At 46.2% G+C, this 14,506-nt stretch overlaps 1 protein-coding gene across 2 annotated transcripts in view; it reads right to left on the bottom strand.

Annotated features, from left to right (window-relative positions):
- Positions 1 to 14,506, bottom strand: part of LOC137537785 (epidermal growth factor receptor kinase substrate 8-like protein 2) — a 176,296-nt gene that overhangs the window by 35,669 nt on the left and 126,121 nt on the right. For both annotated transcript variants that reach the window (XM_068259748.1, XM_068259749.1), the window contains exons 12-13: positions 8,549 to 8,702; positions 5,428 to 5,463 (exon numbers count right to left, since the gene is read on the bottom strand). In XM_068259748.1, the coding sequence (XP_068115849.1) occupies positions 5,428 to 5,463; positions 8,549 to 8,702 (190 nt within the window). The remainder of the gene's footprint in view (positions 1 to 5,427; positions 5,464 to 8,548; positions 8,703 to 14,506) is intronic.

Here is a 14,506-nt window from a genome sequence, read left to right as displayed (position 1 = left end):
GAGGCCTGCCTGCAAGCCGTGGAGGTGTCACAATTTGGTTCGCTGTGCCCTGCTTGCCATCGTTCACCAGGTTGACCCAATGGGCTGTGTACGTAATGTAGCGGCCCTGCCCGTGCTTGGCAAACCAGGCATCCGTGGTCAGGTGTACCCTTGACCCAACGCTCTTCGCAAGAGATGACACCACTTGCCTCTCAACTTCACGGTGCAGTTGGGGTATGGCCTTTCTAGAAAAATAAGTGCGGCCTGGCATCTTCCACTGCGGTGTCCCGATGGCCACAAATTTACGGAAGGCCTTAGAGTCCACCAGCCGGTATGGTAACAGCTGGCGAGCTAACAGTTCCGCCACGCCAGCTGTCAGACGCCGGGCAAGGGGGTGACTGGCCGAAATTGGCTTCTTCCGCTCAAACATTTCCTTCACGGACACCTGACTGCTGCTGTGGGCAGAGGAGCAGGAAGCGCTCAAGGGCAGAGGCGGAGTGGAGGAGGGTGCCTGTGAAGGTGCAAGGGAGAAAGCGGCAGAAGCAGATGATGCACCTGAAGGAGGAAGTGGAGAAGGAGGGTGACTTTTCTTTTGTGTGCTGCTGCTGCTTTTGCTCAGGTGGCCATCCCATTGCTGTTTGTGCCTTTTCTCCAGGTGCCTTCCTAAGGCACTTGTCCCTACGTGAGTGTTGGCCTTTCCACGGCTCAATTTTTGTTGGCAGAGCGAACAGATGGCTTTGCTCCGATCTGAGGCACACACATTAAAAAATGTCCACACCGCTGAGCCACCCTGGGATGTGGGCACTATGGGGACCTCAGCAGCTGATGCTGAAGGGCAAGTTGGCTGGCTGTACATAGGTGGCGATACATGGTGCCGGACACTGCCACCAGCTGTTTCTGATGAAGAGCTGACCCAGCTTCTTTCAGCAACTTCTCTCCTCCTACTACTCTCTGACCCCCCCCTCTGAACTGTCCCCCTCTTCATCTCCTCTATTGGGAACATACAGAGGATCCGTATCATCGTCATCATCGTAATCATCCTGCCCAGCTTCGCTTGCCTCAGAAAAATCCAAACATGCACCATCAGTAGGTCCTTCATCCTCCTTACACGTTACATCCATAGTGTTGCTGCGTAACTCAGACATATGAGCTGGTGAAAATTCATCTGGCTGTAACAACAATGGCTGTGCATCAGTGATTTCACCACTAAATAATTCTTGCGAAGTGTCAAATGCAGCGGAAGTGGTGCTAGTAGTAGCGCTGGTGGCTGAGCAAGATGAGGTGTTCTGTGTCGCTAAATACTCAACCACGTCCTGACAATCTTGGGAGGTGATGGGATGTGCCTTCTTCCGAGCACTGTACTGTGGGCCAGGTCCACACGAAATTACATTTACACGACCTCGCACAGACCTGCCGGGTGGCCTTCCTCTGGCTCTGGCACTACCTCTTCTTCTACCTGTTTTGTCCATATCGGGTATGCACGGAGTGGTATATCACACTGCGTGCACTCACGTAGGTAGGTGGGTTCACTTAACTGCACAGGTATGCGCACTGATGTGGTGGGTTCACTGAACAGAACAGGTATGCAGTGGCGGGTTCACTGAACAGAACAGGTATGCAGTGGCGGGTTCACTGAACAGAACAGGTATGCAGTGGTGGGTTCACTGTACACAACAGGTATGCAGTGGCGGGTTAACTGAACAGGTATACAGTGGCGGGTTCACTGAACAGAACAGGTATACAGTGGCAGGTTCACTGAACAGTACAGGTATGCAGTGGCGGGTTCATTGAACAGAACAGGTATAAGGTGGCGGGTTCACTGAACACAACAGGTATGCAGTGGCGGGTTAACTGATCAGGTATACAGTGGCGGGTTCACTGAACAGGTATACAGTGGCGGGTTCACTGAACAGAACAGGTATACAGTGGCAGGTTCACTGAACAGAACAGGTATACAGTGACGGGTTCATTGAACAGAACAGGTATGCAGTGGCGGGTTCACTGAACAGGTATGCAGTGGCGGGTTCACTGAACACAACAGGTATGCAGTGGCGGGTTAACTGAACAGGTATGCAGTGGCGGGTTCACTGAACAGAACAGGTATGCAGTGGTGGGTTCACTGAACACAACAGGTATGCAGTGGCGGGTTAACTGAACAGGTATACAGTGGCGGGTTCACTGAACAGAACAGGTATACAGTGGCGGGTTCACTGAACAGAACAGGTATGCAGTGGCGGGTTCACTGAACAGAACAGGTATACAGTGGCGGGTTCACTGGACACAACAGGTATGCAGTGGCGGGTTAACTGAACAGGTATACAGTGGCGGGTTCACTGAACAGGTATACAGTGGCGGGTTCACTGAACAGAACAGGTATACAGTGGCAGGTTCACTGAACAGAACAGGTGTACAGTGGCGGGTTCACTGAACAGAACAGGTATGCAGTGGCGGGTTCACTGAACAGTACAGGTATGCAGTGGCAGGTTCACTGAACAGGTATGCAGTGGCAGGTTCACTGAACAGGTATGCAGTGGTGGGTTCACTGAACAGGTATGCAGTGGTGGGTTCACAGAACAGGTATGCAGTGGCAGGTTCACTGAACAGGTATGCAGTGGTGGGTTCACTGAACAGGTATGCAGTGGTGGGTTCACTGAACAGGTATGCAGTGGCAGGTTCACTGAACAGGTATGCAGTGGTGGGTTCACTGAACAGGTATGCAGTGGTGGGTTCACTGAACAGGTATGCAGTGGTGGGTTCACAGTACAGGTATGCAGTGGTGGGTTCACAGAACAGGTATGCAGTGGTGGGTTCACAGAACAGGTATGCAGTGGTGGGTTCACTGAACAGGTATGCAGTGGTGGGTTCACAGAACAGGTATGCAGCCAGGAACAAGCTAAGCCTAACTAATCTTTCCCTATGAGAGACAGTCTGCAGCAGCTCGCCCTACTCTCACTAACGCAGGCACACGAGTGAGCGTAATGGCCGCTGCTGCCTGCCTTTTATTTGGGGGGAGTGGCTCCAGGGGCTAGTGTAGCCTAATTGGCTACACTGGGCCTGCTGACTGTGATGTAGAGGGTCAAAGTTGACCCTCATGGTGCATTATGGGGCGAACCGAACTTCCGCAAAACTTCGCCTGCGGGACGCGAACGCGAACCACGGAAGTTCGCATGGAACCGTTCGCAGGCGAACTGTTCGGCCCAACTCTACTGATAGTACACTAGATACTGTGTGTGTTGATCCACATTTGAAAAATCACAAAAAATTCCTGTCTGATTGTCAAAACTACCTCTCTGATCGTCAAATGTGTATCTGCAATGCACTGCACTGCAGACATACAGTGGGGTGCGAAAGTTTGGGCAACCTTGTTAATTGTCATGATTTTCCTGTATAAATTGTTGGTTGTTAAGATAAAAAATGTCAGTTAAATATATCATATAGGAGACCCACACAGTGATATTTGAGAAGTGAAATTAAGTTTATTGGATTTACAGGAATTGTGCAATAAATGTTTAAGTAAAATTAGGCAGGTGCATAAATGTGGGCACTGTTGTCATTTTATTGATTCCAAAACCTTTAGAACTAATTATTGAAACACAGTTCTATTGGTAAGCTCAGTGACCCCTGACCTACATACACAGGTGAATCCAATTATGAGAAAGAGTATTTAAGAGGGTCAATTGTAGAGTTCCCTCCGCTTTTAATTTTCTCTGAAGAGTAGCAACATGGGATTCTCAAAACAACTCTCAAATGACCTGAAGACAAAGAGTGTTTGTTCACCATCATGGTTTAGGGGAAGGATACAGAAAGCAGTCTCAGAAATTTCAGCTGGCTGTTTCCACAGTTTAGAACATATTGAGGTAATGGAAGACCACAGGCTCAGTTCAAGTTAAGGCTCGAAGTGGCAGACCAAGAAAAATTTTGGATAGACAGAAGCAACGAATGATGAGAGCAGTCAGAGTCAACCCACAGACCAGCACCAAAGACCTACAACATCATCTTGCTGCAGATGGAGTCACTGTGCATCGTTCAACCATTCAGCGCACTTTACACAAGGAGATGCTGTATGCAAGAGTGATGCACAGGAAGCCTTTTCTCCGCCCACACCACAAACGGAGCCGCTTGAGGTATGCTAAGGCACATTTGGACAAGCCAGCTTCATTTTGGAATAAGGTGCTGTGGACTGATGAAACTAAAATTGAGTTATTTGGGCATAACAAGGGGCCTTATGCATGGAGGAAAAACAACACTGCATTCAAAGAAAACCACCTGCTACCTACAGTCAAATATGGTGGTGGTTCCATCATGTTGTGGGGTTGTGTGGCCAGTGCAGGGACTGGGATTCTTGTCAAAGTTGAGGGACGCATGGATTCCACTCAGTATCAGCAGATTCTGGAGACCAATGTCCAGGAATCAGTGACAAAGCTGAAGGTGCGCCGGGGCTGGATCTTTCAACAAAACAACGACCCTAAACACTGTTCAAAATCCACTAAGGCATTCATGCAGAGGAACAAGTACAACATTCTGGATTGGCCATCTCAGTCCCCAGACCTGAATATAATTAAAAATCTGTAGTGTGAGTTAAAGAGAACTGTCCATGGTCGGAAGACATCACACCTGAAAGAACTAGAGATGTTTTGTAAACATGGTCCAAAATACCTTCAACCAGAATCCAGACTCTCATTGGAACCTACAGGAAGCGTTTAGAGGATCTACTAAATATTGATTTCATTTTTTTTTCTGGTGCCCAAATTTATGCACCTGCTTCATTTTGTTTAAACAATTATTGCACATGTTCTGTAAATCCAATAAACTTAATTTCCCTTCTCAAATATCACTGTGTGTGTCTTCTATATGATATATTTAACTGACATTTTTTATCGTAACAAACAATGACTTATACAGGAAAATAATGACAATTAAAGTTGCCCAAACTTTCGCATCCCACTATATGCAATGAAAAAGTACAGTACATAGTTACATAGCTAGTCTGGTTAGAAAAAATGACTTCCATATTTTTAATCAAATAAATGTTTTTTCCACACACGGGTTGGTTGGCTTAGCATAGTAAATGTATTTTAGGCCAAGGTGACATTGACGTGTCAGTGGGGGTTATTGCTCACAGTGGTAAAAACCTATAAAGAAAGAAGTTTACTTCAAAAATCCCCCTCCCCTCACACATTTTCCCTTTTTCCCCCCAAAAAAAGACTTCCATCCATCGAGTTCAACCAGCAAATATAGTTCAACTCTAGCCTGCCCCCTTTCATATCCCATTTGATCCAGAAGAACACAAAATACACCATGTTCTACCTCTAGCATTTCTGCAGACAGGTACACATCACATATACAGTCAGTTCAGCCGTAGCTTAAATCTGCATGACATATCCAGCCAACAGTACTAGTACAGGAGATGTTTTCTAAGAAGTACAGAGTACAGAATGGACCACTTACAGTTCTGGGTGGAAGCATTTCCATTGGCTTTGTTGGCTGGAAAACAAATATTAAAAACACATATTAATGGTTAATAGTATTACCTTGCCTTTATGTTACACATTTACTCAGATTAGTTGGCTTTACGTTTGGTTTCATTATATTAGAAATGTTAGGGTGCCCTCTTCTGGAGTAAATCTAAACCAACCTGTCCTCCCTCATCCAATTAATTTATGAGCAAACATTGTGAAGCACCTTTCTTCTGTAGGACTCCAAGCCCTTGAGCAGCTAAAAATATCAGTCGCCATTGACAACACCTTCATTAAAGGGGTTTGTAACATCCAAAACTAAATTTTTTCTACAATAGGCCCCTGTACAGTATGTCCCCATTTATTTATTTTTTTACCTGGTCTGAGTGCCTTTGTCTAACTTTTAGGAACTGTACTGTACAGTGCCAGTGGAATTGTGGGAAGTGGTTTTCTTTTTTTCTTAGCTACAGTATTAAGCTTATCTAAGCATGCAAGTAACAGAAAGCCTCCTACGGATAAGATAAGGACACTATGACCAGAAGAAGGTAATTGAATCCCCCCGTAACTCTGTGAAGAGTTTACACAGTGACTTAAAGGGGAACTGAAGAGAGAGGTATATGGAGGCTGTGATGTTTATTTCCTTTTAAGCAATACCAGTTGCCTGGCAGCCCTGCTGATCCTCTGCCTCTAATACTACTAGCCACAGCCCCTGAACAAGCATGCAGCAGATCAAGTGTTTCAGTGGTTCAGACTTTAAAGTCAGATCTGACAAGACTAGCTGCATGCTTGTTTCTGGTGTTATTTAGATACTACTGCAGAGAAATAGACCAGCAGGGCTGCCAGGCAACTGGTATTGATTAAAAGGAGATAAAAATGGCAGCCTCTGTATACCTCTTACTTCAGTTCCCCTTTAAAGTGGACCTGAACTCTTACACAGGACAGAAGGAAAACAGAGAAATACACCCTTTATGTATTTAGAGAGTTTAGCCTGTCTAATTCCCCCTCATCTGCGACTAATCACAACTGTAATTTAATCTCTCAGCTGTGTCAGCTCATGAATCTGGGCTGCCTTGACAGAGCAGCTAATTTGTAGACAGAGGAAGTTAACGCTATGTCTGCTTCCATGAAATGAGGAAGTAAACACACTGCAGATGTATTGCATTGGATTTGTATTCGCTGTAACAAAGAAATGTTTCCCGTAAAAGGTTATTATGCTGTTGCTTATCTTTTAGAGCAGAGAGGAAGTTGTGAGTTTAGGTCCGCCTGACATGTAGGTGATGTTTGCTGTGACAGGGACAGTAAGCTGAGGTAGTAGGGAGGGAGAATTAACATTAAGTGGGTTGAAAAAAAAGAAAAGAAAAGGGCAGAAGTGATGTCACGTTTGCCATCACAGAGAAATAGTAAAGATGGAAAATAGCAGAAATGTTATTTTCTTTTTTTCATATCACATTTCTCCTAAATCTGACAGTGAACACTAAAACAACAGTATAGGTAGGCTAAATAAGTCATTTCTCATTTGATAGTAATATAGTTAATATGAAGTTTCATCCCACTTCAACCCTTTCCAATCCACTGTCAGATTGGCTCCTTCTCCCTGCGATGGATGGGTCGCCTCCTCGCACAGGCAGCCACTGCAAATTGGATTGGAAAGGGTTAAGCCTCCCTGGTAGTGTATTTTTGCTGTTCTAACAACCTAGTCCTAATCTACTTCCCCTGCTATAGTCAAGAGTCAGATTTTAGGAGAAGGCAGCTAACCTCCCAGCATGCAGCATGTTGTAGGGATGTGAGAGTTAGCTCCAATGCCTGGATGAGAGACCCACACAAACACAAGGAAAACATACACACTTCGGCCTGGTGCACACCAAAACCCGCTAGCAGATCCGCAAAATGCTAGCAGATTTTGAAACGCTTTTTCTTATTTTTGTGTAGCGTTTCAGCTAGCGTTTTGCGGTTTTGTGAAGCGTTTTTGGTGTAGTAGATTTCATATATTGTTACAGTAAAGCTGTTACTGAACAGCTTCTGTAACAAAAACGCCGGCAAAACCGCTCTGAACAGGCGTTTTTCAGAGCGGTTTGCGTTTTTCCTATACTTAACATTAAGGCAGAAACGCATTCGAAATCCAAAAAATGCCTCACCCCGGGAGCATTCGTTTCTGCAAAACGCCTCCCGCTCTGGTGTGCACCACCCCATTGAGATACATTGACCAAGCGGATCCGCAGCCGCAAGCGGCTGCAGAACCGCTGAAAAAGCCGCTCGGTGTGCACCAGCCCTTCATGCTCAAAGTGTCCTGGCGAAGAATCCGATCTGGTATTCTAGTACTATGCCACTGTGCTGTCTACATATTAGACCAGTTCATCTCAGCTTGCTGTCCAGGGCTATAGAAGTAGCAGTGTGTGCATCATTGGGGCTGCCATCTTGTTTTTTTGGGGGGGTGGAAAAATAGCAGTAAATGCAAGGAGGGCAGAAAGAAGAGAGAGCAGAAAACAGGACGGCAGTCAAAAATTATTTAAAAAACACATGAACATCCCATTTGTAATTGAAAACCTGTGGTTCCCGACTGAGTGCCCTGGTGAAAATCCCAAATACCTCTCTCTTTAATAACTTTCTGTGAACATGAACTCTCCTCGCACCTCCACACTCCCTTTCAAAGCCACAGAGAGAGGAACTCTCATATCACCATTATGTACACCTCGAAAGGTGCCAAGACACTTTGGCCACATTCCCTGTCTCCTTATCTGATAGTGAATTGTGGAAGTATCAATAAAGAAGATACTGGTTGCAAATTGTATGTTTGTTTGTTTGTTTTTTCAAATCTTTTTGCTATCTTTAATTGACATGTAACAGATCTGGCGTGGTAGAGCACATTGAGGGATATTACTCTTGCTTCATATTGCAATTACTCCCAAGAGCTGCTATACCTCCAAAATAATACGCATGAATACATTTTGAATGGAGTCCCTAAATAAAACCTAAAATCAGAGTCAATAATTACTCTGTATAGTTCTAAGCTAATGGACAGAGTAAAGAAGAGGTTGTACGCCACTCTAATAACCACAATATGTTAGACAAGAATGCCTAAATATAACCAGTGTAAACTCCCCATAGATACATACCTCATCATGCATCATCTTGGGTTTAACAAGCTCTGGTGGGGGCGTCATGTCCAGCTCCCAAGGAGCTCCCTGGAAGATGTCTAGGGGAGGGACCCAGCCATTGTTGAATTTTGGAATGTACTGTGGAATGACCGGTTCTCTTGGCCACTCTGCCCTGGAATTAGAAAATAAAAGCAGTATAAAGGAGTCAGCTGTTAATGGCATAAGTGTGTGAGAAAACGCGGAAAAGCCGCCGCATGTACTCAGAACAAGGCGGCTGATTCCGCGTCCAACGCGGCGGTTTGCACGCGTAGGCCTACATGTAGTAGTATGGCCGAACGCGGAGAAACCGCCGCATGCCTTGATAGCGGTGCGGCGGATTCCGCGTCCAGCGCGGCGGGTGCTTTACAACACATGTCTGGTGTGGCTGGGACTGATAGTCCACACAGGTTCAGAAGGACGCGCGCGCTGAGGCAGAACTTTTATGACAGCCAGAAGGGGGTCAGCTGACCAAGCCGGTCAGCTGACGATTCAACCACTTCCCATTGGTCCAGCACTTAGGGGAGGCGCTGGAGAGCGCTTTGCTATATATACTGGGTGCTGGTCATTCTCTGGTTGTCTGCCGTTGCGATCACTACGTGGAAGCACTCAGACCTTATTGTCAGAATCTGTGTTATCATTCTGTTATACTTCAGACTAGTTCCAGGGTGTTGATGATCAAGGACCTCACACCCAAAGATTAGGAGTCTGTGTTATCATTCGGTTATACTTCAGACTAGTTCCAGGGTGTTGATGATCAAGGACCTCACACCCAAAGATTAGGGACTTGTGTTACCATTCTGTTATACTTCAGACTAGTTCCAGGGTGTTGATGATCACGGAGCTCACACCCAAGACTAGGCATTGTTTATTATCTGTTATGACCTTCTGCTTTTCTGACCACTCTTCTGTTCACTGATTTGGTACTTCGCTATATCTGATACTCTGTTGCCAAACCCTGCTTGCCATAGGATTACCAAATCAGCCTCCTGTCTTTGTACCTTGTATGTCAGTATGTTGCCGACCTGGCTTGTCCGACCTTGAGAGCTATCTCCCCAGCTAAGAGATAGTTCACAGATCAGTCAGTGGCATCCTTCTATTGGTGTCACTCACGCTCTGGTCCTTCCCTCTTCCAGTCTGACTCTTCCCCACGGGAGAGTCTCAGGCTGTGGAAGGATACTACTCCAGCAGTATTCCTTACTGCCTTGTACCTGTCCTCCTGGTATTGTTCTCAAAGTATTACTGTTGCACCAAACACTCATATCTCTCAGGTGTCCAGAGGTTAGTAATATATCTGATTATCGGTGATACTGCAGATCATCAATAATCGGGTATATATCTGTATTCTTGGTGATACTGCAGATCACCAATAATCAGACCCTCTCTGTGTTACACCGATCGTTACAGAACGGCAGACCAAAAAATGCAAATGGACGCACTCACCAGCCGCCTGGGCACACTTACCACTTCGGTGGAAAACATCAATATTGTGCTGGGCAGTCACCAGACGGTAATGGACGCTTTGTCTGGATCTTTACAAACCCTCCAGACGGCTGTGAAGGATATGCGATCTCCTCTTAGCACAGACATACGTATGCCTGTACCTGAAAAATATTCTGGTCACAGATCTGACTTCCGAAATTTTAGAAGTAGAGTGTTATCATACTTTGAGTTAAGACCTAATTCTTCAGGAACTGTGGCCCAAAGGGTTACCTTTATTAAAACCTTGTTATCTAGCGATTCTCAGACCTGGGCGTATAGCCTTCCCACCAGTCATCAGGCCCTGACCTCTGTAGAGGATTTTTTTAAAGCTATGGCTATAATTTATGACGATCCAGACATTGCCTCGACTTCTGAACGGAAGCTCAAACTTTTACGTCAAGGCAAGAGTCCGGTTGAAGATTATGCTGCTGAATTTAGGAGATGGTCGGTATCGGCCAGGTGGGACACATTTGCCCTTTCAGATTGTTTTTTATCAGGGTTGTCCGACGAGGTCTCCGATCTTATGTTAAGTCAGCCGGAACCTAAGTCCCTCGATGAAGCTATTTTATCGGCCATCAGGATAGATCGCCGGTTGCGATATCAGAGACAGACCCGGGGTAAAAATCATGTAAGAATGGTGTCCCACGCTGTTCCCCCAGTAACTCCACTTCCACCCACTTCACCTCCACCAGAACCAATGCAGATTGGTCGGTCAAAGTTGTCTCAAGTGGAGCGGAAACGCATATCTCAGAGCGTCTCTGTCTTTATTGTGCAGAGGGGGGTCATAGAGTACAGAATTGCCCTAAGAAGTCGGGAAACGCTACTGCCTAGGTGTAGCCGGGGGTAATACCCTAGGCAAGCAATTGTTATCCCTAGATGATAAACATTTGCTTCTTCCCTGTACCATTTCATGGGGAGATAGGTCTGAGGTCACTGAAGCCTTCATTGACTCAGGCTCAGCAGCAAATTTTATGGATTTTGAATTTGCGAAAAAATTGGGTATTCCGGTTACCCCGGTAGAACCTCAGATACAGGTTACGGCAGTAGATGATTCACCTCTGCAGAGTAACAGTCCTCTGTCACGGACTCCAGAAGTAGGGGTCACTATCAGGGTGTTGCATAGGGAAAAATTTTTTTGTGTGTTACTGTGTTACATATGACAACCTCCACAATCATTCTTGGCATGCCTTGGTTACAACTTCACTCACCTCAGATTAACTGGGCAACTGGTCAGCTAACGAGCTGGTCTTCCCAGTGTTTTCATCATTGTTTAGCGAAGGTAAACTTGGGTGAGACCAAGATTCATGTGGAAGGATTGCCAGATCAGTATTCTGAGTTTGCTGACGTGTTTTGTCCTAAATCGGCCGATAAACTTCCTCCACACCGCCCTTTTGATTGTCCGATTGATCTCCGGTCTGGTTGTATGCCCCCTAGAGGTCATCTCTACAATTTATCTGGGCCCGAAAAGTTGGCCATGCAGGAATACATCCGTGAAAACTTAGCTAAAGGGTTCATTCACCCTTCCCGGTCGCCTGCTGGTGCAGGTTTCTTTTTTGTTAAGAAAAAAAAAGGAGGCCTTCGGCCGTGCATTGATTATCGGGGCCTGAATAAAATCACAGTAAAAAATCGCTACCAATTGCCTTTGATAGACGATTTATTTACTCAGGTCACCAATGCTAAGATTTTCTCAAAATTGGATTTGCGGGGTGCATACAACCTGGTACGGATCAGAGAGGGCGATGAGTGGAAGACGGCCTTTAACACACCCGATGGGCACTACGAGTACTAGGTAATGCCCTTCGGGTTGTGTAACGCCCTGGCCGTCTTTCAGGAACTCATTAATGAGGTGTTCAGAGAGGTTTTGGGCAAACCTGTCCTGGTATATTTGGATGATATACTAATCTTCTCAGCCAACCTCTCTGAGCATAGGGATCATGTCAGGTTTGTGTTGCACAAGCTAAGACAAAACATGTTATACGCCAAATTGGAGAAATGCATTTTTGAGGCAACATCTGTCACCTTTCTGGGGTACATTATTTCTACCTCGGGCCTTTCTATGGACCCTGCTAAGGTCTCTGCTGTTCTGCAGTGGCCTCAGCCTGTGGGTCTGAAGGCTCTCCAGAGATTCTTAGGGTTTGCTAACTACTATAGAAGGTTCATCAAGGGGTACTCCACAGTCATCGCACCCCTTACCAGTCTCACAAAGAAAGGGGCAGATAATAACCACTGGTCCTCCGAGGCCCTTGCTGCTTTCTCCACCCTGAAGGAATTGTTTTGTACTGCACCCATTTTAAGACACGTTGACATCTCCTATCCCTTTATTGTAGAGGTAGATGCCTCAGAGGTTGGGGTAGGGGCTGTGCTGTCTCAGCGTTCTGGGTTGCAGGTAAGGTTACACCCGTGTGCCTATTTCTCTCGTAGATTTTCACCCGCAGAAAAAAACTACGATATAGGCAACAGGGAGCTCCTAGCCATTAAATTGGCCTTTGAAGAATGGCGTCATTGGCTAGAGGGAGCAGAACATACGATTACAGTTTACACTGATCACAAAAATTTGGAATACATCGAGGGGGCTAAGAGATTGAGTCCCCGACAGGCTCGGTGGTCACTGTTTTTCTCGAGATTCAGATTTATAATCACATATACCCCGGGTAGTAAAAACGTTAAAGCAGACGCTTTATCCAGATGTTTCGAGCCAGAGACAGCACAGCCCTCAGACCCAGAGACTATTCTCCCACAGAAAGTGGTGTTGGCAGCCACAGAGACCTGGAGGAACTGGACTGAAACCTTAAGTCCTTTCCAACAGGATGTCCCTGAGGGAAATCCTGAAGGGGTCATGTTTGTACCGTTGCCATTCCGTCTCCAGATTTTGCAGATGTTCCACTCCCACAAAAATGCTGGACATCCTGGTGCCACCAGAACACAGGACCTTGTTGCTAGGTGTGCATGGTGGCCTTCATTGGCAACTGACTGCAAGGAATATGTAAGAGAATGTGCAGTGTGTGCTATAAGTAAACCCTCCCGTCAGGCACCTGTGGGAACGTTGCAGCCTTTACCCACCCCGAGTGAACCATGGACCCATTTGTCCATGGATTTTGTGGGCGAACTCCCGGGGTCTGAGGGCATGTCGGTCATTTGGGTGGTAGTCGACAGATTCAGTAAAATGGCTCATTTTGTGCCCCTGAAAGGACTCCCCTCGGCCCAGGAATTGGCCGATCTTTTCATCCTGCATATTTTCCGGCTACACGGTATTCCGGAGAATATAGTGTCAGATCGGGGAGTCCAATTTGTTTCCAAATTTTGGAGGGCATTCTGTCATCAGTTGGGCATGGAACTTTCATTTTCGTCGGGCTACCACCCACAGACCAATGGTCAGACCGAGAGAATTAATCAATCTCTGGAGCAGTTTTTAAGATGTTATGTGGCGGATGCACAGACTGATTGGGTCAAGTTTTTGCCGTTCGCAGAATTTGCACACAATAATTTGAAAAGCTCTTCTTCTGGATTCTCTCAATTTCAGGTGGTAACAGGAAGGTTGCCTAAGTTCTCCCCATTGCCAGTGGCTTCTACTCCGTTTCCAGCTCTGGAGGCTTGGCAAAAGTAATTTAAAACCATTTGGGGAATGGTGAAAAAGAATTTAGAGAAGGCTTTCCAGAGTCAGAAAGGACAAGCTGACAAGAAATGTTCCATAGAGTGGAAGTTTCAGCCAGGAGACTTGGTCTGGGTGTCAATTCGTCATTTGGCCCTAAAACAGCCTTCACCCAAGCTAGGACCCAGATTCGTGGGTCCCTTCCCTGTAACCAGGAAAATCTACAATGTTACTTATGCCATTGATCTTCCTGCCAGTATGCGTGGTGTGAGATCATTCCATGTATCTGTAACGATTGTGGAACTTTCTCCGTGATCAGCGCACAACGCGTGCGCTGATACGGCGGAAATCCTCCACAAGCGTATAATTGCAGGAACCCAGCAAAAGGTGCTACGCACCCGTAGAGGGAAATTCCTGTCGGCAGATGGCGCTGAGGAGTGCAGAGGAACCAATCCTCTGTACCTCCACAAATGCCAGAGAGGAATTGTACGAAGCGCAGAACGCAATCGCAAGAGAAGCGATTGCGAATGAGAACGAGCAAAGGGACAGGTTGTATGTGTGTGCGCCAATCTAGTCGCCACCCCGCGACAGCGCACACACAACAGCAGATACGAAACAGAAATGCAACCGCAAGAAAGGCGATTGCCAAAAGTGACACAAGGCAGATCAGAACAGAATACGAGGATAGCAAAGGCACAACAAATCATACAATGAGGAGATACGGAAAATAACAAACGCTAACTGAACGCGAACACCGCACTCATTTGCAACAGTGCACGCGTTCATGCGCGGTCTCCACGTGATAAGCACAATAGAGACAAGCACGCCTAACTAACCATTGACAGACAAACATGTAACAGAGGACGCGA

This window comes from Hyperolius riggenbachi, chromosome 11, assembly GCF_040937935.1.
Source record: "Hyperolius riggenbachi isolate aHypRig1 chromosome 11, aHypRig1.pri, whole genome shotgun sequence".
NCBI lineage: Eukaryota > Metazoa > Chordata > Amphibia > Anura > Hyperoliidae > Hyperolius > Hyperolius riggenbachi.
This window is presented reverse-complemented; position numbering and strand designations above follow the sequence as displayed.